The sequence below is a fragment of the Eriocheir sinensis genome, chromosome 8, assembly GCF_024679095.1.
Source record: "Eriocheir sinensis breed Jianghai 21 chromosome 8, ASM2467909v1, whole genome shotgun sequence".
NCBI lineage: Eukaryota > Metazoa > Arthropoda > Malacostraca > Decapoda > Varunidae > Eriocheir > Eriocheir sinensis.
In genome coordinates, this window is record NC_066516.1 from 18,844,947 (window position 1) to 18,865,297 (window position 20,351).

The window sequence follows — 20,351 nt, forward strand, 5'->3', positions numbered from 1 at the left end:
AGGGTTATATATTCTTCCGAGTGAGTTTTCTTTTTTCCTTTTTATCTTCTTCTTTTTTAATATTTTTCTTGTTCTTGTTCTTCTTATTGTTCTTCTTCCTCTTCCTTTTCTCTTTCTCGCTTTCTTCTTCGTTTTGTTTATATTTTTTTCTATTTTTCCTTCTTATTCTTATTCTCTACTCCACATTCAATATCGCCCTGACACCTCGCTCTCTACTCCATCCTAAGATCTTATTCTGGTATCCACTCCTCTCCACTCCACTCCGCGCCTCCACCCCACCATGTCCCCCATCACAGGAAGACCTAATCTAGTCTCTTCCTGACTAATAAAACAACTTGATTCCTGGTAACACTCGTCTTCACCGTCCTCTACTTGCATGTTTCTCTCTCTCTCTCTCTCTCTCTCTCTCTCTCTCTCTCTCTCTCTCTCTCTCTCTCTCTCTCTCTGGTTCATTTTCTCTTTCTTTCTTTCTTTCTTTCTTTCTTTCTTTCTTTTTCTTTATCACCTCTTTAAACTACTACTACTACTCCTACTATATACTACTACTACTACTACTACTACTACTTCTACTACCACTACAGCTACTGCTACTACTACTATTGCTCCCTCCTAGCACTTACTCTCCTCCTCCTCCTCCTCCTCCTCCTCCCATTGTGAAGACTTCATAAACATTCCTCCTCACGCTCTACCCACGCACCTAACGCCACCTTCTTCCTTTTCCTTCCTTCCTTCTTTTCTCTTCCTTCTTCCTTTTTCAATCACCAACTTGTTTTCTCCTCTTTCTCGTCGTCCTCCAAACCTCACAGCAAGCGTATGTGTGCTGTGACTCAAGACGGACGTGTGTGTGTGTGTGTGTGTGTGTGTGTGTGTGTAGGTACCGGTGCGTGTGTGCGTGTTTGCGCGTATTTTTTTTTTATAGTAAGGGTGGTGGTGGTGGTGGCGGCACGCCCCATGCATACCTTAGCAGCCTACGCACTTTACGCACACATTTCACTCACACACACACACACACACACACACACACACACACACACACACACACACACTCAACGCACACAATCAACGCACATGCACTCCACGCACACACACTCCACTTTTGCTCAATTCTGCGACTGTTACGCACGAATATGATAACCTCCTGCTCCCCTAAACATCCCTTTCCCCTCAACCCCTTTCCCCCCTTCTCCCTGCCCCTTGCTCCCATGTTCCTTGCCCCTCTTCCACTTTTTCAACCCCCCTTTCCACTTCGATTCATATTTTCTCTCCCTTCCCTATCTCCCCTTTCCACCTCCTCTTCCCTATCCTTGTCTCATTTTCAGTTTTCCCTTTCCACCCTTGACTCACCCCCTTCCTTCCCTTCCACTCCTCCCTTTTCCCCCTACTTCCCTGTCCTTCCCTATCTTCGAGCTCCCCTTCCACCTCTCTCCCCACTCCTTCCCCTTCCACCTCCCTCTCCTTTCCCTCCCCTTCACCTCCCTCTCCTTTCCCTCCCCTTCCACCTCCCTTCAGTTCCCTTTTCTTCCACCTCCCTCTCCACTCTTTCCCCTTCCACCTCCCTCTCCACTCTTTCCCCTTCCACCTCCCTCTCCACTCTTTCCCCTTCCACCTCCCTCTCCTTTCCCTCCCATTCCACCTCCCTTCATTTCCCTCCCCTTCCACCTCCCTCTCCACTCCTTCCCCTTCCACCTCCCTCTCCTTATCCTCCCCTTCCACCTCCCTCTCCACTCCCACCCCTTCCACCTCCCTCTCCTTTCCCTCCCCTTCCACCTCCCATTCCTTTCCCTCCCTTTCCCCCTCTTCCCCACTTCTTCCCCTTCCACCTCCCTCTCCTTATCCTCCCCTTCCACCTCCCTCTTCACTCCTTCCCCTTCCACCTGTTCCCCACTCCTTCCCCTTAACCCAATTCCTTTCTCCGTTTATATCACCATCACTTTCTCCTTTATAACCTTTTTTTATCCTAATTTTCAACTCGTGCTCCCTTCCATCTCCTCCTCTACCTCTTGATTCGTAATCGGGTCTCTGGGAAGCATTCGTGAACGCCTTGCAAGTAAGAGAAAATAAATAAAGGATGATACAAACAGACAGACAGACAGACAGTTTCTAGCATACAAAATAACAGGAAGAGACGACACGCCTTCGCTTAACGGGAATAGATAAGTAAAATAGAAACACTTGGTACGAAATTAATGGCGCGAGATTACAAACAGCCGTGCAGACGAAAATGATAGCCACTCGCACGAAGTTAAAAAGCTGTTGTTGTTTTGCGTTGTTATCGTTTAATTGTAATGATGCAGGACAAAGAAAGGGAGTCAGTGGGTGGCACAGGGGAGGGAAGAGCTTATTACGTAGGCTAGAAGTGTATGGTACTACTATTACTGTAACTACTATTATTACTATTACTATTACTATTACTACTACTACTACTACTGCTACTACTACTACTACTACTACTACTACTACTACTACTACTACTTAGACTACTTAGACTACATAACTTACACGTGGACTCGTTTTTCTTTTTTTTACATGGCAATTACTGTTTGATATCCGTGATTGCATGTCAAAACACACACACACACACACACACACACACACACACACACACACACACACACACACACACCTGCACATTAATTACCTGTCACATTATTCAGCTTGACTCTCCTCTTTGGCACCTTTGATTTACCTACATTCACTTTCTTCCGCCTCCCTGTTTTCATCTAGGTAAAGTAACGGCTAGTCCCTCTCACCTGCCTGGCTGTTACCTGGCCGGCTTGCGTTACACCTTTGCGCGACGATCAAAAACACTGCATACTCCAAGAACTCGTTAAATTCACCTGCATTCACTAATTCTTTCTAAGTGTAGGAAATACCGCCGTCTATTACAAGTTTACAACCTCCTCAATCTACTTATCTTTTTTTTATTTTTTTCATTTTTGGTAATTTTTTTTTTGTCTTACTTTTTTTGCCCTTTTTTTCGTTTTTTTGTCATTTTTCATTTTTCCATTCTATTTTTTTTAAATTTTCATCCCCTTTTTTTATCATTTTCTTCCCTATTTACGTTCGTGGATATCTGTCTGACTTCGGTTCAATGTCTTTGTTTGTTAAGGATATAAATAGCTGAGAGGTTTGAAAAAAAAGTCATGTAATTGTAATCCATCCCTCTAATGTTGTTACCGGTACTGTGAGAAATAACAATACTGATGATTTTTGTTGTTGCTGCTACTGTAATATAATAAAAAAAACTCTATTCGTTCCTCTTAGTTACCGCCACTGCCACCACCACCATCACCGCCGTCACCACAACAACAGCAACAAAAACAACGCCACGATTAATACAACACACAAACATTATAGTCTTCCTGCCTCTCCTCCCTCGTCACACCCTCCTCCTCCTCCTTCCCTCTCCCCTTCTCTTCCCCCTTTCTACCACTACCATCTTCCCTTCTCCTCCTTTCCTCCCACCTTTCCTTCCTCTGAACAATCTTCCTTCCTTCCCTCCTCCATTTACCCTCCTCCTTCTTCTCTTCCCCTCCAACTACTACTCCCTTATCTCTTCCTCCTCCTTTCCTCCCTTCCACCATCCCTTCCTCCTTCCTTACAGTCTTCCTTCAGTTCCTTCTTTCCTCCTCACACCCTACACTTTCTTCCCCCTCTCCTTCTCTTCCCCCTCAACACTGCTCCCTTCTTCCTTCCTTCCTCCTTTCCTCCTTCCCACCATCCCTTTCTCCTTCCCTACCATCTCACTTTCCCTCCTCATAGCCTCCTCCTTCTCCTCCTCCTCCTGTCACCTCCCTCACCCCTTCACCTATTGTCCACCGGTCCATATACGGACGTACGCATATTGACGCCGACTGACCACTCTGTTCAATGGGAGCCACACCCCTTACCTGCCTCCTCCTCCTCCTCCCTTCACGCACACCCACAATGAGTTACCTGTACCTCTCCCTTCCCTCTTCCCTTTATATCTTCGTACTCTATGGCTTACTTCTCTCTGTTGTTCTTCCTCCCCCTTCCTCCTTCTTGAGTTGCCTTTCCCTCTTCCTTCTCTCTTCTCTCCTTTTATATACTCGTACTATATGACTCCCTTCCCCCCTTTTGTTCTCTTCCTTGTGTTCTCCTTTCCCCCTTTAAAACCCGCGTCTAATTTCCCTCCTGTTTATCCTCTGTATTTTCTCTCTTTCTTCCTTCCTTTCTATTCCCCTCAAAACCGTAGTCCATTGTCCTCTTTCCTCCAAACTGTCCTCTTCCTTCTTTTCTTCCTTCACCTTAACTCTTCCTTTCTTTTCACCTGCCTCACCTCAAGTCCTCCACCTACCTCTTCCTTGTCGACACCACTTCTCTCATCCACAGTGCCCTCCACCTCTTTCGTTCCCTCTTTCTCCCCTCTCCACCTCATCCTCTTGGACCCTCCCTTTCCCCTCCTAATCTCCCCCTCTAACACCTAATTTTCGCTTGCCTTCATGCACGGAAAGCAACCCATACCATCACTTACAGACAAACGCATCAGCCACCTCTTAACCACCCCATGCAAGGACTATTTTATGCCTGGATGTGGTGTGTGTGCATGTGTGTGTGTGGGGGGGGGTGGGGAGGCGGATTGAGGGAGGTGAGGGATGGGGGGGGTCTACATACAGAACAGAAACGCACACAAACACACACACCTTCCTTTCCCGGATCGATGGCAGCTCAATAAGAGGGAAGAGAAGTGAAGGAGGAACAACAACAGACGCCGGGTGTTGAGGAAGGGAAAGACGGGAAGCGAGAGGGATGATGTCGGGGAAGGAGTAAGACTGGAAAGATTGAAGTCACTGAATGGAGGATGTGTTATTGTTAAGGATAAAAGGAAGGTTGAAAATACATAGCAACAGTGATGGGTTGAAGTATACAGTCGCTGATAGAAAAAGACATGGAGAGGTATATACGAAAGGAGATTTAGGAAGGAAAGAGGAGAGCTGAAAGGACTGAACGCTCGGGAAGTTGTTATAGGAAAAAGGAGGATGGGAAAGAGGTAATAATAGTGATGAGGGAGGAGCATATGCAGTGAAAGGGAATGCAAAGTAAGAGGTATAGGAATAGAGGATGGGGAAACAGGAGGAAAAAAATAAAGGAAGAAAGGAGGCAAGGAATGAAGATGGAAGGAAGGAAAGGAGAAAAAATTTGGTAGGAAGGAAAGATGTATGTAGGAAAAAAGGAAGAGATTAAGAAAGGAGGGAAAGAAAGAAGATAAAGGTAAGTAGGAAAGAAAGAAGTATGTAGGAAAAAAGGAAGAGATTAAGAAAGGAGGGAAAGAAAGAAGATAAAGATAGGTAGGAAGGAAAGAAGTATGTAGGAAAAAAGGAAGAGATTAAGAAAGGCGAGAAAGAAAGGAGAGGAAAGGAAAGGAAAGGATAGAAAAGGCAAATGCAAAGAAAGGTAAGGAAAGAAAATAATAGGAATGTAAAGAAAACAAATGGAAAGGGAAGGCAATTATAAAGCGACATGAAGAAAGAAAATAAGGAATGAAGACAGGAACGAGGATTACATGTCTAGAAAAGAGTGTTACGGGGAAAGCAAAAAAGGGGAAGGATGAGAGCTAGACAAAATGAAAGGGCAGGAGGAGGGAGACACAGAGGCAGTGAGGGGAAGAATTATGACAGGAGGAGACAGAGGAGGAGAGGGAGAAGAAAGATTGGGGTGTGAGGCATGATGAATTAGAGGGAGAGAGGGAGGGAGGGAGGCAAATAAAGCTAAGAGTAATGATAGAGAGAGGAAGGAGAGGGCTAGAGAAAAGAAGGAAAGGTAGGGAGGAGTGGAAGAGAAGAGGGAGAGAGACAAATAGAGGTAAGAGTTATGAGTTATGAGGGAGGTGAGGGCAAGAGGAAGGAAGGAAAGGTGGAGAGGATTGGGAGGGAGGAAGGGAGGGAGAGAGACAAATAAGTAAGAGTTATGATAGACAGTAGGGGGGAGGGGAGATAGAGCTAGAGGGAGGATGGAGAGGTATATCGGAAGGACTATAAGGAGAATCAGGGTCAGGAATAAAAGTGGGTTAAAAAGGGTTCGAAAAAAAAAGGGACTGACTAGGAGAGGTGATAAGGCGAAGAAAGGAACCAAGAAAAAGGATTAGAGAGGGAGAAATAAAGGAAAAGGTAGGGCAAGGAGGATGGATTAAAGTATTCGTAAAAAGGAATGGAAATTGAAGGATTGACTAGAAGAGGAGAGGTGAAAAGGCGAAGAAAAGCACCAAGAAAAAGGATTAGAAAGGGCAAAAGAGAGGGAGGAATAAAGGAAAAGGTAGGGCAAGGAGGATGGGTTAAAGCGATCGAAAAAAAAAGGATATGAAAACGTGAAGGATCGACTAGAAGAGTGAGTGATAAAGCGAAGAACATAAGAACACAGGCGTCTGCAAGAGGCCGGTAGGCCTGTACGAGGCAGCTCCTCTGAACCTAAGCTCCCGTGTAGCTCCCGTGTATCTAACCCCACCTAATATCGCTGTCCATGAATTTATCTAATCTATTTTTGAATGTGACAATTGTATTGGCACTCACCACATGACTGCTAAGCCTATTCCATTCATCCACCACCCTGTTAGTAAACCAATTTTTGCCTATGTCCCTGTTGAATCTGAATTTATCCAGTTTAAACCCATTACTTCGTGTCCTACCCGGTTCTCTTACCAACAAAACCTTATGAATGTCTCCCTTATTAAAGCCCTTCATCCATTTATAAACCTCGATCATGTCTCCACGCACCCTTCGCCTTTCTAGAGAATGCAAGTTTAACTGTTTGAGTCTTTCCTCGTATGGCAAGTTTCTCAACCCCTGAATCATCTTAGTCATCCTCCTCTGCACCGATTCTAACATTTTGATATCCATTTTATAGTAAGGTGACCAGAACTGAACAGCATAGTCAAGATGAGGTCTAACTAATGCTAAATATAGTTTGAGGAAGACTTCGGGGCTTCTGTTGCTTACGCTCCTTGAAATAAATCCCAGTACCCTATTTGCTCGATTTCTAGCTTGAATGCATTGTGCCCTTGGACGGAGATCAGAGCTCACTAAGACCCCTAAATCCCTCTCGCACCCAGACCTACTTATGAGAGTGTCATTTAAGCAATAGTTATGTGAGGGGTTGTTCCTACCTACACTCAGAATACTGCACTTCCCTACATTGAACTCCATCTGGAGGCCTTATGACGGCGGCCTAGTGGTCAGCGTGCGAGGCCAAAGACATATAGGTCGTTGTAGTAAGTTTTCTATGAAGCTTAATTAATTTAACTCATTCTTTAAGTTTGTTTAATTACATTGTTTTCATCGACGGCAGCAACGATAGCTTGCTCTGTACATGCAGATGGGTTTGGTGACGAAGAAAACAACAAGTATATTCTAAACTCTCTAAAGCTACGCAGAAAAGATGCGTGAATGCGATGATAAGAGAAACACTGAGAAATACAGCAGCGGCACAGTCTTAGCACACGGCATTTTTTCCTTTTTTCTACAACCCTTTTGGACTTTGCGAAGGTGACAGGAAAACTCCAGACGGCAGAGAGAGCATCGTGCCCAGGCGTGCGGTGTGTGATTCCGCCGCAAAAGAGTACTCACGCCCGCATGTATGAACGGGTCAGTTCGCCTGTTTGAAAAGCCTCTCGTGGAAGTTGCTGGTGTGTTCATGGACTGTTTTGTAATGCAGGTGTGATAGTGTTACACGTTTACCTTGAACGTGAGAATAACCCTTGAAAACCCGGTCCGTCTCCTCTGCCATGGGTTATAATCGTACCGGGAGCCTGGACCTCCGAGGGACGGGACGTGTACCGGTTCGGAGAGGCGAGGCTGTGGCGGTTTTTGCGAGTACAGAGTTGGCGTCGCGATGTTCCCTTGGAGCAGCGAGTCGGGGCGGGATCAGAGGAGAGGATTATCAGAGGGACGGGTCAGGCACGGCGTCTCGAAGAAGGCGAGGTTGTGCGGGTTTGGGAGTGTGCAAATGAGGGATGCACAGTGCGTGGGAGGAGGATGGAGCCGCCCGGGAGGAGAGGAGGGCCAGGAAGAGAGTCTTGGATGCCACGGAGGAGGCCAAGCACTCCGGGCGGCGTCTATGCAGCAGCCGGCCAGGAAGCCTCCCGGGCCACGCCGGCCACACGCCTCTCGCCGCGCCGCCATCCGTTGCACCCGAACACGTGCTCGGGTACATGAAGGCGTGGGCGTGGGCGTAGAGGGGGTGCCTTTGGCGTGTTCATAAGGAAGCCTCCAAGCCCCGCGCCGGCCACACGCCTCTCGCCGCGCCGCCTTCCGTTGCACCCGAACACGTGCTCGGGTACATGAAGGAGTTGGCGTAGAAAGGGCCTCGACGCGTCCCTAAGGGCGGCTGACTCGCGCCCCTCACAGCTCTCCGCTCCCCCGCCAGTTGGCAAGGTAAGCGGGCGGCCCCCACACTTTGAGAGTGCCTATTATCCAGGCCACTTCGGCGGCCACGAGCAGGGCGCGGCTGTGGCGTCGCAGCGCCGCCCCCAGCCTACCCAGGACGCTCCCTGGGCCTTCACCGGCAGTGTCCTCCTCGGCGTCGTCTTCACTTGTTTCCCACCCACTCCCGTCCGAGTCTTCGTCAGAGTCTCGTTCAGTCTCTTCCTTGGAGTGTTCGTCGTTGGCCTCCCATTCCGTCTCCTCCGTGTCTTCATCAATCTTCCCTGTTTCTTCATCAGCCTCCCCTGTGTCCTCATCACGCTCCTCCGTGTCCTCCTCAGGCTCCCGTTCACTGTCTTCGGAGTCCTCGCCGTCAGCCTCCCATTCAGCCTCTCCGTCCGGGCCTTCGTCAGAGTCCAGGTCGCTCTCCTCGCCTGCGTATGCAGTCAGTTCCAGGGTGTCCCAGTCACTGTCATTGGAATCGTCGTCTCCTCGTCCACTCTCCACTTTGTCACTGGGAGCTTCCTTCTCTTCGCCGTTCACAGTGATGTCTTCAACAGTTTCCTCATCACTGTCTTTGTCTTCAGCAGGGAACAGCTCCTCTGCTTTACGGGCACTGTCATTGCTAGGAGCGATATTTTCGAGCCCTTGGTCAGTGGTGTCCGTCTCTCCTTGGCTCTCTTTCGGCCTGGTGACCTTGGGGTCATTGCTGGCATTGTCCTTTGCACCCTTTTGACCTCGGCGGGTGTCAATTGGCACTCCGTCAAAGGGCCATTCCGTTGGCACCTCCGTGAGTGGCGTGTGGGCCGGCAGAAGCACGATCTTCCCCTCGTGGACGTAAAGGACAAACCACTCGGGGCTGCCGTTCTGCAGCAGTTGGCCCATAAAGTCCTCGAGGCCCACGCGGGCCACGCGAGTCGCGCCGCCGGGCAGCGTCACGCAGATCTTGACCTGCGCGGCGCACGCGTCCGCCTTCCTGTTGTATCTGAAGACTCGCTCCAGGTCAAGGAAGGCATTGTCGAAGAACGGGGCCCTGGCCCGGTCGCTGAACGAAAACGCCGCCAGCTCCTTCCAGGGGCCGGCCAGCCATCCACAGCACCCCCAGCGTCGCCGGACGCTGACCGTCACCTTGCTGGGCACGGCCGCGGCGCTGCTCCCCTCGCCGGGCGGAGTCACCACAAGACAGATGCCGCACACCACGCGTCGGGTGTCCTTCTTGTGGACCATTTTGCCGGTGTTTTGAATGTTAATGTTTCGATTCTCGAACCAAAGGAAGCTGCAGCAAGTAAGGCCAATGACAGACGGTAGCGGGAGCGTCCCTCCCCGCACTAACCCCCGGCCCTTCCCGCCCCCTACTGACGAGGCTGTTTCCCAAACTAGTGTTCACAGCCAAAAAACGTGGTGGTAGTAGAAGTAGTAGTAGTAGTAGTAGTAGTAGTAGTAGTAGTAGCAGTAGTAGTAGCAGTAGCAGCAGCAGCAGCAGCAGTAATAAGCAGTAATAATAACAATACTACTACTACTACTACTACTACCACCACTACTACCACCACCACCACCACCACTACTACTACTACAACTACAAACTTTTTTTTTTTACATCAGAGGACATGGCTCAAGGGCAAGAAAAGAGTACAAAAAAAGAAGCCCGCTACTCGCCGCCGCCGCCGGACCAAGAAGGATTAGAGAGGGCAAAAAGAGAGAGAAGTGAAAGTGGAGTGAATTAAACGAAAAAAATGCGTCTCCATAACTGATTCAAGGACGACTTCAAACAAACAAACAAATAAAAAAAAAAGACAATAAGAAAGATAAACATACGAGAAGGGAGCGGACGTACCTCCCTCCATTGAACGCCAATATACATGCTCCAGTTTAGGCCAGTATGGGATGAATGATGGGTGGTGTGTGTGTGTGTGTGTGTGTGTGTGTGTGTGTGTGTGTGTGTGTGTGTGTGTGTGTGTGTGTGTGTGTGTGTGTGTGTGTGTGTGTGTGTGTGTTCTACTTTCCTCCTTTTAATATAGATGTGAAGGACAGTATTTAGCGTTCCTTACATAGTCTTGCTTCGTTAATCCTTCCTTCATTCCTTTTAACCTTACTCCATTTATTCCCTTTTTTTATACTTTTCTTTCTCCGTTTCTTCCCTTCTCTATATTTTCCTTTCTAACCTCTTTCTTTTTTTCTTTTCTCTCATCCCTCCTTTTCTCCTTTATTTCCTTCCTGCTCATAATCTTTTCCTTTCTTCTTTCTTTCCTCCCTCTAGTTCATCTCGCTTTCTTTCCTTTATTTCTTTCTTAATCATTTCTCCATATTTTTTTCTCCATTCTTTTCTCTATTACTCTCCTTACAACCATACTCCATTTCTCCCTTCCTTACTTCTTTTAATCAAGTCGTTCTTCATCCCTTCCTTTCTTCCTTCCTTCCTTTCTTCATGCCGTACTTTACTCCTTTCTTCCTTCTTTCCTTCGTGCTGAATCACCCCATTAACATCGACGAGGGTGCCTGTGCCTGCCTCTACACATGTAAGACGCGTGGGTAGGGTAGAGGGAGGGAGGGAGTGAGGGATACTTCGGCCTACTAACCCAGAAACGTTGCCTAGAGAAGTCCCTTATTAACTCAGCTCCTGTGTGTAGTGGTACATGCTCACGATCGCTTTGATGGCGGCCCACATACCACCGCCGCCGCCACGTGCATGCAACTCTCTCTTTCTCTCGCTTCCCACGTCACTTTCTGGGCTTTGTATCCGGACGCACAGGTAATGGTGTGGGTGGGGTGCTGGTAGGGTCTGGTAGCTAAAAGGTAAAGTTGTGAGCATACATTATAGCTGCGCGTGTGGGAGCGGTGTGACGTGACTATAATAGGGGGTATGATTGCTATATGTTGTGAGGGGGTTGGGAAGATGTGACTATTGGAAGGATATGAAGGCGGGGTGAAGGAAATTAATACAGAAAAGAACGAATAAAGCAGCAAATCTAGGCAAGCAACTAGCAAACAAAGGATAATTCTGTGTCTAGGGATTGGTTTTTGTACGTATTTTACAATTTAAATAGCAAGACTTGTGTATGTGTGTGCGGAGGGTGTGTGTGTGCGTGCGTGCGTGTGCGTGTGCGTGTGTGTGTGTGTGTGTGTGTGTGTGTGTGTGTGTCAGAGAAGGGAGAGCTTGTGTGTGCCTTCCAGTATGCGTTTAGGCATAGCAAAAAAAAAAAATCACATAACAACCGAGCAAGCGTCTTAAAATAGAACAAAAATCACGAACATAAACAAAGACACACCTGAAAGACACAACCTCAACTAATAAACGCCTGAACGACGCCACCTTAATTGACCACCTGAGAATCGCTACCTTTATTGATTATACCTGAGAACTTACCTTGATTCTGTTGTGCAGGAGCGAGACGTCGTTGCTGAGCTGCTGGAGGTGGTTCCGTTTGGCCGACAGGAGGCGGTACAGCTGGCCCTCGCCGGAGTGGGTGAGGCGCGTCGTCACGTCCACCAGCGTTCGCGTGGACTTTTGCCTTGATAGCGCCATCGACACCGCCGACCCCATACGCGAGTCCTCTGTGGGTTAGGAGTCGAAAGTGTCATATTAGCTTGTTCCTATTCTATCTCCTTCTGATACTTTTCTTCTATTCATCTTCCGCCTTCCCTATCCCCTCCTCTTGCTCCATCTTCTCTTTTCTTCTCTTTTTCCTCTCCTTTCTCCACCCCTTACACCTCTACTTCTCTTTTCCTTTTCCTAGTTCTTTTTCTCCTCCTTCTCCTTCTTCTCCTCCTCCTCCTCCTCTTCCTCTTCCTCTTCCTCTTCCTCCTTCCTCTTTCTCTTCCTCCTCCTCCTCTTCCTCCTCCTCATCATCATCAACGTCCGTGACCCTATTTCTCGCAATAACACAGGGGCGAGTGAGAAAGGCTATTTCATCATCACGGCGTAATTATGCTTTAAAGATACGTTAGTGGAGAGGGGAGGCTCTCGACTTCATCCTTTTGAAGTGTAAGTGCTTCATTGGCTTTAGTTGCCTCTTACGACACGCAGATGAATACAGAGACGTGTACTCCTCAGCCTTTTGTTTATAAAGATATGAACCTCCCTCCCCAAAAAAATATATTAGAACAAAATATGATGATGATAATAATAGTAATAATAATAATAATAATAATAATAATAATAATAATAATAATAATAATAATAATAATAATAATAATAATAATAATAATAATAATAATAATAATAATAATAATAATAATAATAATAATAATAATAATAATAATAATAATAATAATAATAATAATAATAATAATAATAATAATAATAATAATAATAATAATAATAATAATAATAATAATAATAATAATAATAATAATAATAATAATAATAATAATAATAATAATAATAATAATAATAATAATAATAATAATAATAATAATAATAATAATAATAATAATAATAATAATAATAATAATAATAATAACAATAATGAATAAATAAATAAATGAATTAGTGACCTCAGAGATGATTCCTTTCTGGTTGCCTAAGTTTCATCTTGATTATGATCTTATTTTACTTGACGCCACCGAACAAGATTTCCCAGGCATGCCGAAAATACACATACATTAAAGTTGAATTAAGGGCCAAGTACGTGTTTCATACCTGTCTCTGAGCACCCGGTGTGTCCCGACTGCCTCTCTCTCCCCCTCACCTTTGCTGCCCTTGCTAGAGCGTTTGCTGCCCTTGGACCGCGCGGTGATGGCATAGTTGGGGCCGAGCATCTGCAGGAAGACGGCTGCATCATCGTCCTCTTCCTCGGCTCCGGGGTCCTGCAGCTGAATGGTCGGCACCTCACACTCCCTGAAGAAAACAAGGACGTGAGCTGACCTGTACTGCGGGAACGAACAAATGCAGGCAATAGTACTACATAGTACACTAATTTCTTACTAGTAGATTAAAAGCATCAGAAAGGCTTAGAGCCACTACACAACTTTGTCCACGGCACAGAGGCATCATACTGTGGCACTAAATATTTTTATATAATAAATTGAAAACGACAGAAAAGACTCAGTTAATTATTTATGATTGGCACAACATTTGGGTCAATAAGTTCGTTTTAGAAAACTGATGACATCTGCAAAGAATGAGGGAGAAAAGATATCGTCTAGGCAATATATTATGAAACTATATTCTCTACAGACCATTAATACATATGAGGAGGAAAAAAGGAAGAGGAAGTGGTTGGGACAGCATTCTGGGATCATACGTTCCTTTAGCCAAGTGATGATATATGGAAAAAATGAGGGAGAGAGGATATTGTTTAAATCAACAAATTATAATACAAAATTTTTTACCGAGCATTAAAGCACATATATGAAGGAGAAGAGATAGACGATATGGAAAGGGCAGAATACAAAGACGCAAAAATCTTCTTGTAAAATAAAAAGAAAATATTGAAAGGCTTGGGGACTGAGAGGACACGCTCGAAATAACATGTTGTGACAGTGCCTTTTTTCCAGCAATATAACAACACTTGTAAAATATATGGAAGGCAGAGATGATAGGGTTAGGACAACAGACGAAGACATACATACAGTTTTCCAGTATAATTTAAGCTCACGTTAAGGATTACCAGCAGATAGGAGGAGGAGGAGGAGGAGGAGGAGGAGGAGGAGGGGGGGCTTACTGGAGGGCATTGGTCGGCGTGGAGGGGTGGATGTTGTCGTTGTTCATGGCCGGGTCGGGGCAGCCGCGGGCCATCTCCTTCGCGTCGCCGTCCTCCACACCTGCAAAGCAGCAGGATTATCCTCAGAGACTCACGAGGCAGCAGACACTCGCGGCCACACAAACAACATTCACCACAACACCGGAATTATCCTCAGAGGCTCACTGTCGAAAAAAGTCGCTGTCACACAAACAACATTCACCCCCCCACTGTTCTCCCTGACCCCAGCCATACACACACACACACACACACACACACACACACACACACACACACACACACACACACACACACGCACGCACACGCACACACATTGAAGAAATATAAATAATGGAGCAGACAGTCGGGCTCACACGAACAACATTCACCCCCACACTGTCTTCATCCTTGACCTCAGCCACACACACTCACACAGAACTGATATACATGCTTGAGCAGATAGGTTTCCATGGAGCATAAATAGAGAGCTTAAAGCCAGACCGTTTCTTGTATTGTCATTGTGTTGTTTGAAATGCATATACTCTTGGATTTTCTTTATTATATGAGCACCTATAATGCTGTTTTATGGCCCTGTTGCAGCTCTAAATATTACAGGACTTAGGTTATTCTTTAGTTTTCAATTTTTTTCCCCAGACGGCGAGCATTTTATCTGCCAGACTACAAGTATTGTCGTTTCCAATAAGCAGGATTTTCAGCCTCGTAAATAATAAGATCAACATCAGATAACCATAAATTCAACTACGGCGTGAGGCACGGGGGAAGGTCATGCACGGCGCCAGACGATGCATGGTCACTGCACTTTCTCGGGTGTTCCTGTTGCATGTATTCTTGGATGTTCCTGTATTAGTGAATTCTCTGAAATAATTACACTGAGCCCGTTTGAGGCAATTTAGAAACCTATAATCTAACAGTACTTAATAGCAATATTCTCAGATCCACAAAAAAAAAGTTTTGTCTCAGAGTTATGCGGAAATGAAACATTGCGGAAAAGAAGTTCCGGTTTACACAGGATTTTGTCAGAAAGTCTACGGAAACTACTCCCCGTATTTATTTTACGAAGGAGAAAACGGGTCTTCCAGGGCGATCACAGCTGGCTTTCCACTCATCTTTTACGTGTCATACAGAACCACCTGGTCATATGGGCCAAAAGAAAAACACGGAAACCATGGCAGAGAGTATACTAGCAGCCGCACCCATTCCAACATGCAAATGGAGAAAGGGTGCAATATATGTGGGTGCCTTAATATTCAGGTAGAGAAAAGGGCCGGCAAAATGAGGATAGAAATGCTGAGATGACCCTTTTCAAAACAATTAAGATGGCCGTAAGCAAGGCGAGGCAGGACGGATTACATGTTTGGGGAGCGTCAGGGTCACGGCCATCAGGGAAACACCAGGAAAAGCTTCAAAGTTAAGCTCCTTAGAAACATTTATCCTTACCATTGGATTTTTCTATTTACTTAAATATTTGTTTACCCTTTTATTTATTTACTTTATTACTATTCATTGATATATCTATTTATCAATTTACACATTTATTTATTTTTTATTTACTTTTGACCACTGTGTTCCTCATGCGTTGCCTTTACTTATATATCTATTTACATTTTTATTCATTTATCTTAATATTTATTCATACATGTATATATCAGTTTATTTATTCACTAGTTCTATTTAATTTAAGTTTTACCAAAGCGTTCCTCAAGGCGTTGCACTCACTTGTCTATTTATTTACATTTTTTTTAATCTAATTACCTTACTATTCATCTATATATCTGTTTATTTATTTATCATCAGGTTTTCATTTACTTATTACCACCATGTTCCTCAAGGCGTTGCTCTCACACTTACCCTCTTTCTTTTCATTCCCCGACGTTCTGCGTGGCTTTGCCTCGCGCCCCATTTTCTCCTTCCTTCTTCTCCCCAAAGGTTTTGCTTCTACCATCGAGACTCTTCCCGGCCACGCCTAATTCCTCACACCTTTGAGCGTCGCTGGTTCCCTTGACTCCCCGGCTCTCGAGACTCGGCCCCTTGTTCCTAAGTGAAGCAGAAAAAAGCTCTTGTGAGTTTGAAATATTTACCAAGTTATTCCAGCACCACCTTATTTTAGTGTTCTTCAAGTCTACTCCTTTTACTCCTCTTTACCAGTCATCGGGAAATCAGTTTATGAGCGCAACAAATTCTTAAACTCAAAGTAAAAACGTTAAATGCAAATGAGAAAGAAGAGTTTAGTATCCCGGCACTTTGTAGCCTTTCCACGACCTCCATAACTCCTTCCCTTAGAGCTCATGTCGCACAGTATACAACACTAAGCAGGACCGTGACCTTGGCAGCGGGTAAGAGGGAAGGAACGAGTAAGCTAAGCAATTCGGGGGAAAGGCAAATCAATAAAAAGTGCAAAAAATATAGAGTATTGCGGAGAAAGTTAAGGTTGAAGATAGTTGGTCTGCCATAATAAGAGAAACTGAAGAATAGAAGGAAGAAATAAAGAAATTGTGGTAGTGGTACTGGTGGTGGAAAGTGGTGGTAATGAAGATGGTATTTGTAGCGGTATGATTTTTATACTGATGGTGGTGGTGGTGGTAATAGCGTTGGTAGCAGCGATAGTAGCGGAAATTGCAATAGTGGCATAGTAAAAGATGGTAATGAATATAGTAACTGTTGTTGTTGTTGCTGTTGTTGAGGTGGTGGTGGTGGTGGTGGTGGAGGTAATAGCGTTGGTAGCAGCGATAGTAGCGGAAATTGTAATAGCGGCAGTAGTAAATGGTGGTAAAGATAGTAATTGTTGTGGTGGTGGTGGTGGTGGTGGCGTGTCCGTCCCCTGCTTGGACCGGCACTAAGCAAGGAGTGGCGTCCCCCTGAGGCAGACACGTCATGCTTTATGGTCGAGGGAGGGCAGGAGCGAGGGAGGAAAGGAGAGAGGCAGAAAAGGAAGACAGAATGGAGGAAAGGAGGGAAGAAATTTTGAATGGAGAAGGAGGAGATAAAAGAGGGAGGAAGAAAGAGAGGAAAGGAAGGAAGTAAATGATGGAGGAAAACGGAGGGAAAAGGAGAGAGGAAAGGAGGAAGGAGAGAAGGGAGGAAATGATGGAGATAAAGAGGATGGATGGATGGTAGGAGAAAAGGAAAGACGAAGTGGAAAAGAAAAAGGGAGGAAAGTGAGGAAGAAAGGAACGAGGGAAAGCGGGAGAGAAGTGGAATTAAATAAGGAAGAGAAGAAAAAGAGAGTAAGAGAAGTAAGGAATAAAGAAGGGAGGGAAGCGGGTTAAAAGAAGAGAAGGGAAGAAAGTGAAAAGCGAGTAAGTAAAAGAAAGGCAGAGGAAAGGAGGGATGACGGAAGGGAGTGGAGAGTGACGGAAGTAAATTATGAGAGGGGAGGGAGGAGAGGTCGGAGGGAGCAACAGCTACGATCCTTATCTTCCGCACGACACTGTATTGTTGTGCGGTGACTGGGCCGAGCGGGGGGACCACCGTTGGCAGATTATCGTACTCAGATCATCGAATTTACCGGTTTCTGACCCAAAACTATTGCCAAGAAACACCAGTAATCAACCATTTTAATGACAACTATATATAAAGTCAATTATTGGGGTGGAGGAGACAGTTTTTCGGTGGGAAGTCGGCAAATATAAGAGCCTGTGTACGACAATCTGGCAACGTTGGGGGGGACAGACGGGCGGACTGACTGACAGAAGCGACAAACTGTACCACAAAGGAAAGTCAAGGTCACTATTATTCCACGGCGAAGAGATGGTCCTCAAACTGTATGACATTTTTTTTTTTTTTTACTTTTTTCCGTCTCCTCAAATCGTTTTTTTCTTAACTTCCTTTCTTCCTTCCCTCGTTCACTTTTTACTTCTCTCTCTCTCTCTCTCTCTCTCTCTCTCTCTCTCTCTCTCTCTCTCTCTCTCTCTCTCTCTCTCTCTCTCTCTCTCTCTCTCTCTCTCTCTCTCTCTCTCTCTCTCTCTCTCTCTCTCTCTCTCTCTGTATGTATTTTTTTTACTTTTATTTCTCTCCGTTTTTCTTAATTTCCTTCCTTCCTTCCTTTCTTCCTTCCTTTTCTTATTTCCATCTCTTTCTCTTTTCCTGTATGTCACTCTTTTACTTTCTTCTCTTCGTTTTTTTCTTAACTTCCTTCCTTTATTCCTTGATTCTTTTACTTCCCTTATTTTCTCTTTTCCTGTATGTCAATTTTTTTCTTTCATCCCCTTTCTTTTTCGTTTTTTCTTCACTTCCTTCCATTCCTTCGTTATTCCTTAATTCTCTTTCTTCCCTCTTTTTCTCCTTTCCTGTATATGTCATTAAGAGCCCAACATTTCACATCCAAAGAGGTCAAAGGGCAGCAAAGTCTTTAAGCATGACCCAACAAGCTCTTTCCACTTAAGGTCATTATAACACAGCTTCCTCTTGTGGACTTCCCACCGGACTGCATCATTAAGCGATAAACAAGAGTCAGGGGAGGTCAGCAAAGTCTCTTACATAGCCCAACGAGCGGAGGTCATAATAGCACCTTCTCCTCCTGGTCTCCTCACTGATCTCAACAAACAAGCGTGAGAGGAGGGGAAAGAAGGGAGGGAAATTTGGAGGAGTGGAGCGAGGGAGGGGGAGGGGAGAAAGGAGGGAGGGAGGAGAGAGGAAAGGAGGGAGGGAGGAGAGAGGAAAGGAGGGAGGGAGAAGGAGAGAGGAAAGGAGGGAGGGAGAAGGAGAGAGGAAAGGAGGGAGGGAGAATGAGAGAGGAAAGGAGGGAGAGAGAAGGAGAGAGGAAAGGAGGGAGGGAGAAGGAGAGAGGAAAGGAGGGAGGGAGAATGAGAGAGGAAAGGAAGGAGGGAGAAGGAGAGAGGAAAGGAGAGAGAGAGAAGGAGACACGATAGGAGAGGAGAAAAGGGGGTAAAGTATAAAGGGAAATAGAAAGGTATGGGGTCAACAAGGTCTTTCAACGCGGCCCAGTCCACCCACTTCTTCAGGTCATTATAGCACAGCCGCCCCTTGGTCTTCCCGCTGGGTTGAACCATGGAGGTCCTCGTAAGGAGTTTGCCCCTCTCTCCCTCCCCCTCCACCAACACCTAATTGCTCTTCCCGCGGGGCCAACGCAGAATAACCCGCCGCTATAATCCCGTAATGCGTGCGGGGGCGCAGTAGAGGTGGAGGCTCCGTGAATAACTTAATGACGTTCCTCCCGGCGGGGAAATCACGGCGGCCTTTACTTCGCCCAGACGACTTTCGGAAATCACGGCTATAACTCAGCGGGCGGCCATCTTCTTCCTTCAGTTTTGGTGCTTCTGATGTTAAAAAAATTTGTCTGGTGATGGTTTGGTGTTTTTATTTTAGTTAGTTTTTAAGGAAGTAAAACTTAGACTCTAGAACTATGAAATTTAAGAGATTTATTAGGATTGTGGGAAATCATGTTTTTCTATGTTATCCGCGATCACTTTACATCCACCATTTTTTTAATTTTTTTTAAGATGTAACTAGTTATGGTTGCATAAATCATGCCAAGAACTTAACGAACTTCGAATTATCACTACTTATATCTTGATACTGAGAAGCGTTCAACTATTTATCATTTTCTCCTTGTTTGTGTTGTCCTTCTTGGACTTTCTCTAACTAGAAAAACACTTAGCTGTCGTACAGGAAATAAAGTCTCTTTCCGAGGACGCTGCACTGCCGGACTTCCCCTGTCAGGCTGCTCCTCCTCCTCAAAGATTGCTCCCTCCCTAAAACGGGGAGCACGGGCCTTTGCCAATGGCGGCCCGTAGCAGTGTGCCGGCAGACCGACTCTATCGGCTGACGTCAGCCGAGCTGATCAAGTCGGTCTGTCGACGAGGACTGGCGTGTCTCTGTCAGGCAGCTGTAGACGTGTTTACACAATGTGATAGGCGGCTGCCCCGAGGCCCGGCATGTTAGGGTCCTCGGTTATGACTGGCCGACACACACCACCAGAACCACAGCCACGTGGTTGAGACCCCAACGCACAGACCTCACGCACACCACCACACCTTGACGAGCACCATCACCACCATCACCACAAGCACCACGCCGCCATCACGAGCATACATCATCACCACCATCGCCTTACCACTACTACTACTACTACTGCTAGCACTACTATTGCCAGCACTACTACTACTATTACTACTACTACCACCACTATTACTACTACTACCACTACTACTACAACTACAACTACAACAACTACAACTACAACTATAACTACTACTAGGCGTAAGGTAGGCGGTGGCTGAACAGATAGCAAGACGGCCCCGCGTTCAGGAGGACG

The 20,351-nt window shown here is 45.8% G+C and overlaps 1 protein-coding gene across 2 annotated transcripts in view; it reads right to left on the reverse strand.

The window, feature by feature from the left end:
* The window catches only part of LOC126995630 (uncharacterized), a 55,124-nt gene that overhangs the window by 18,617 nt on the left and 16,156 nt on the right, over positions 1–20,351 (reverse strand). The window contains exons 2-5 of one of the 2 annotated variants that reach the window (XM_050855358.1): positions 15,926–16,111; positions 14,039–14,138; positions 13,064–13,212; positions 11,740–11,927 (exon numbers count right to left, since the gene is read on the reverse strand). In XM_050855358.1, the coding sequence (XP_050711315.1) occupies positions 11,740–11,927; positions 13,064–13,212; positions 14,039–14,138; positions 15,926–16,019 (531 nt within the window). In that variant the 5' untranslated portion in view covers positions 16,020–16,111. The remainder of the gene's footprint in view (positions 1–11,739; positions 11,928–13,063; positions 13,213–14,038; positions 14,139–15,925; positions 16,112–20,351) is intronic. The other variant, XM_050855357.1, reaches the window with a different exon arrangement.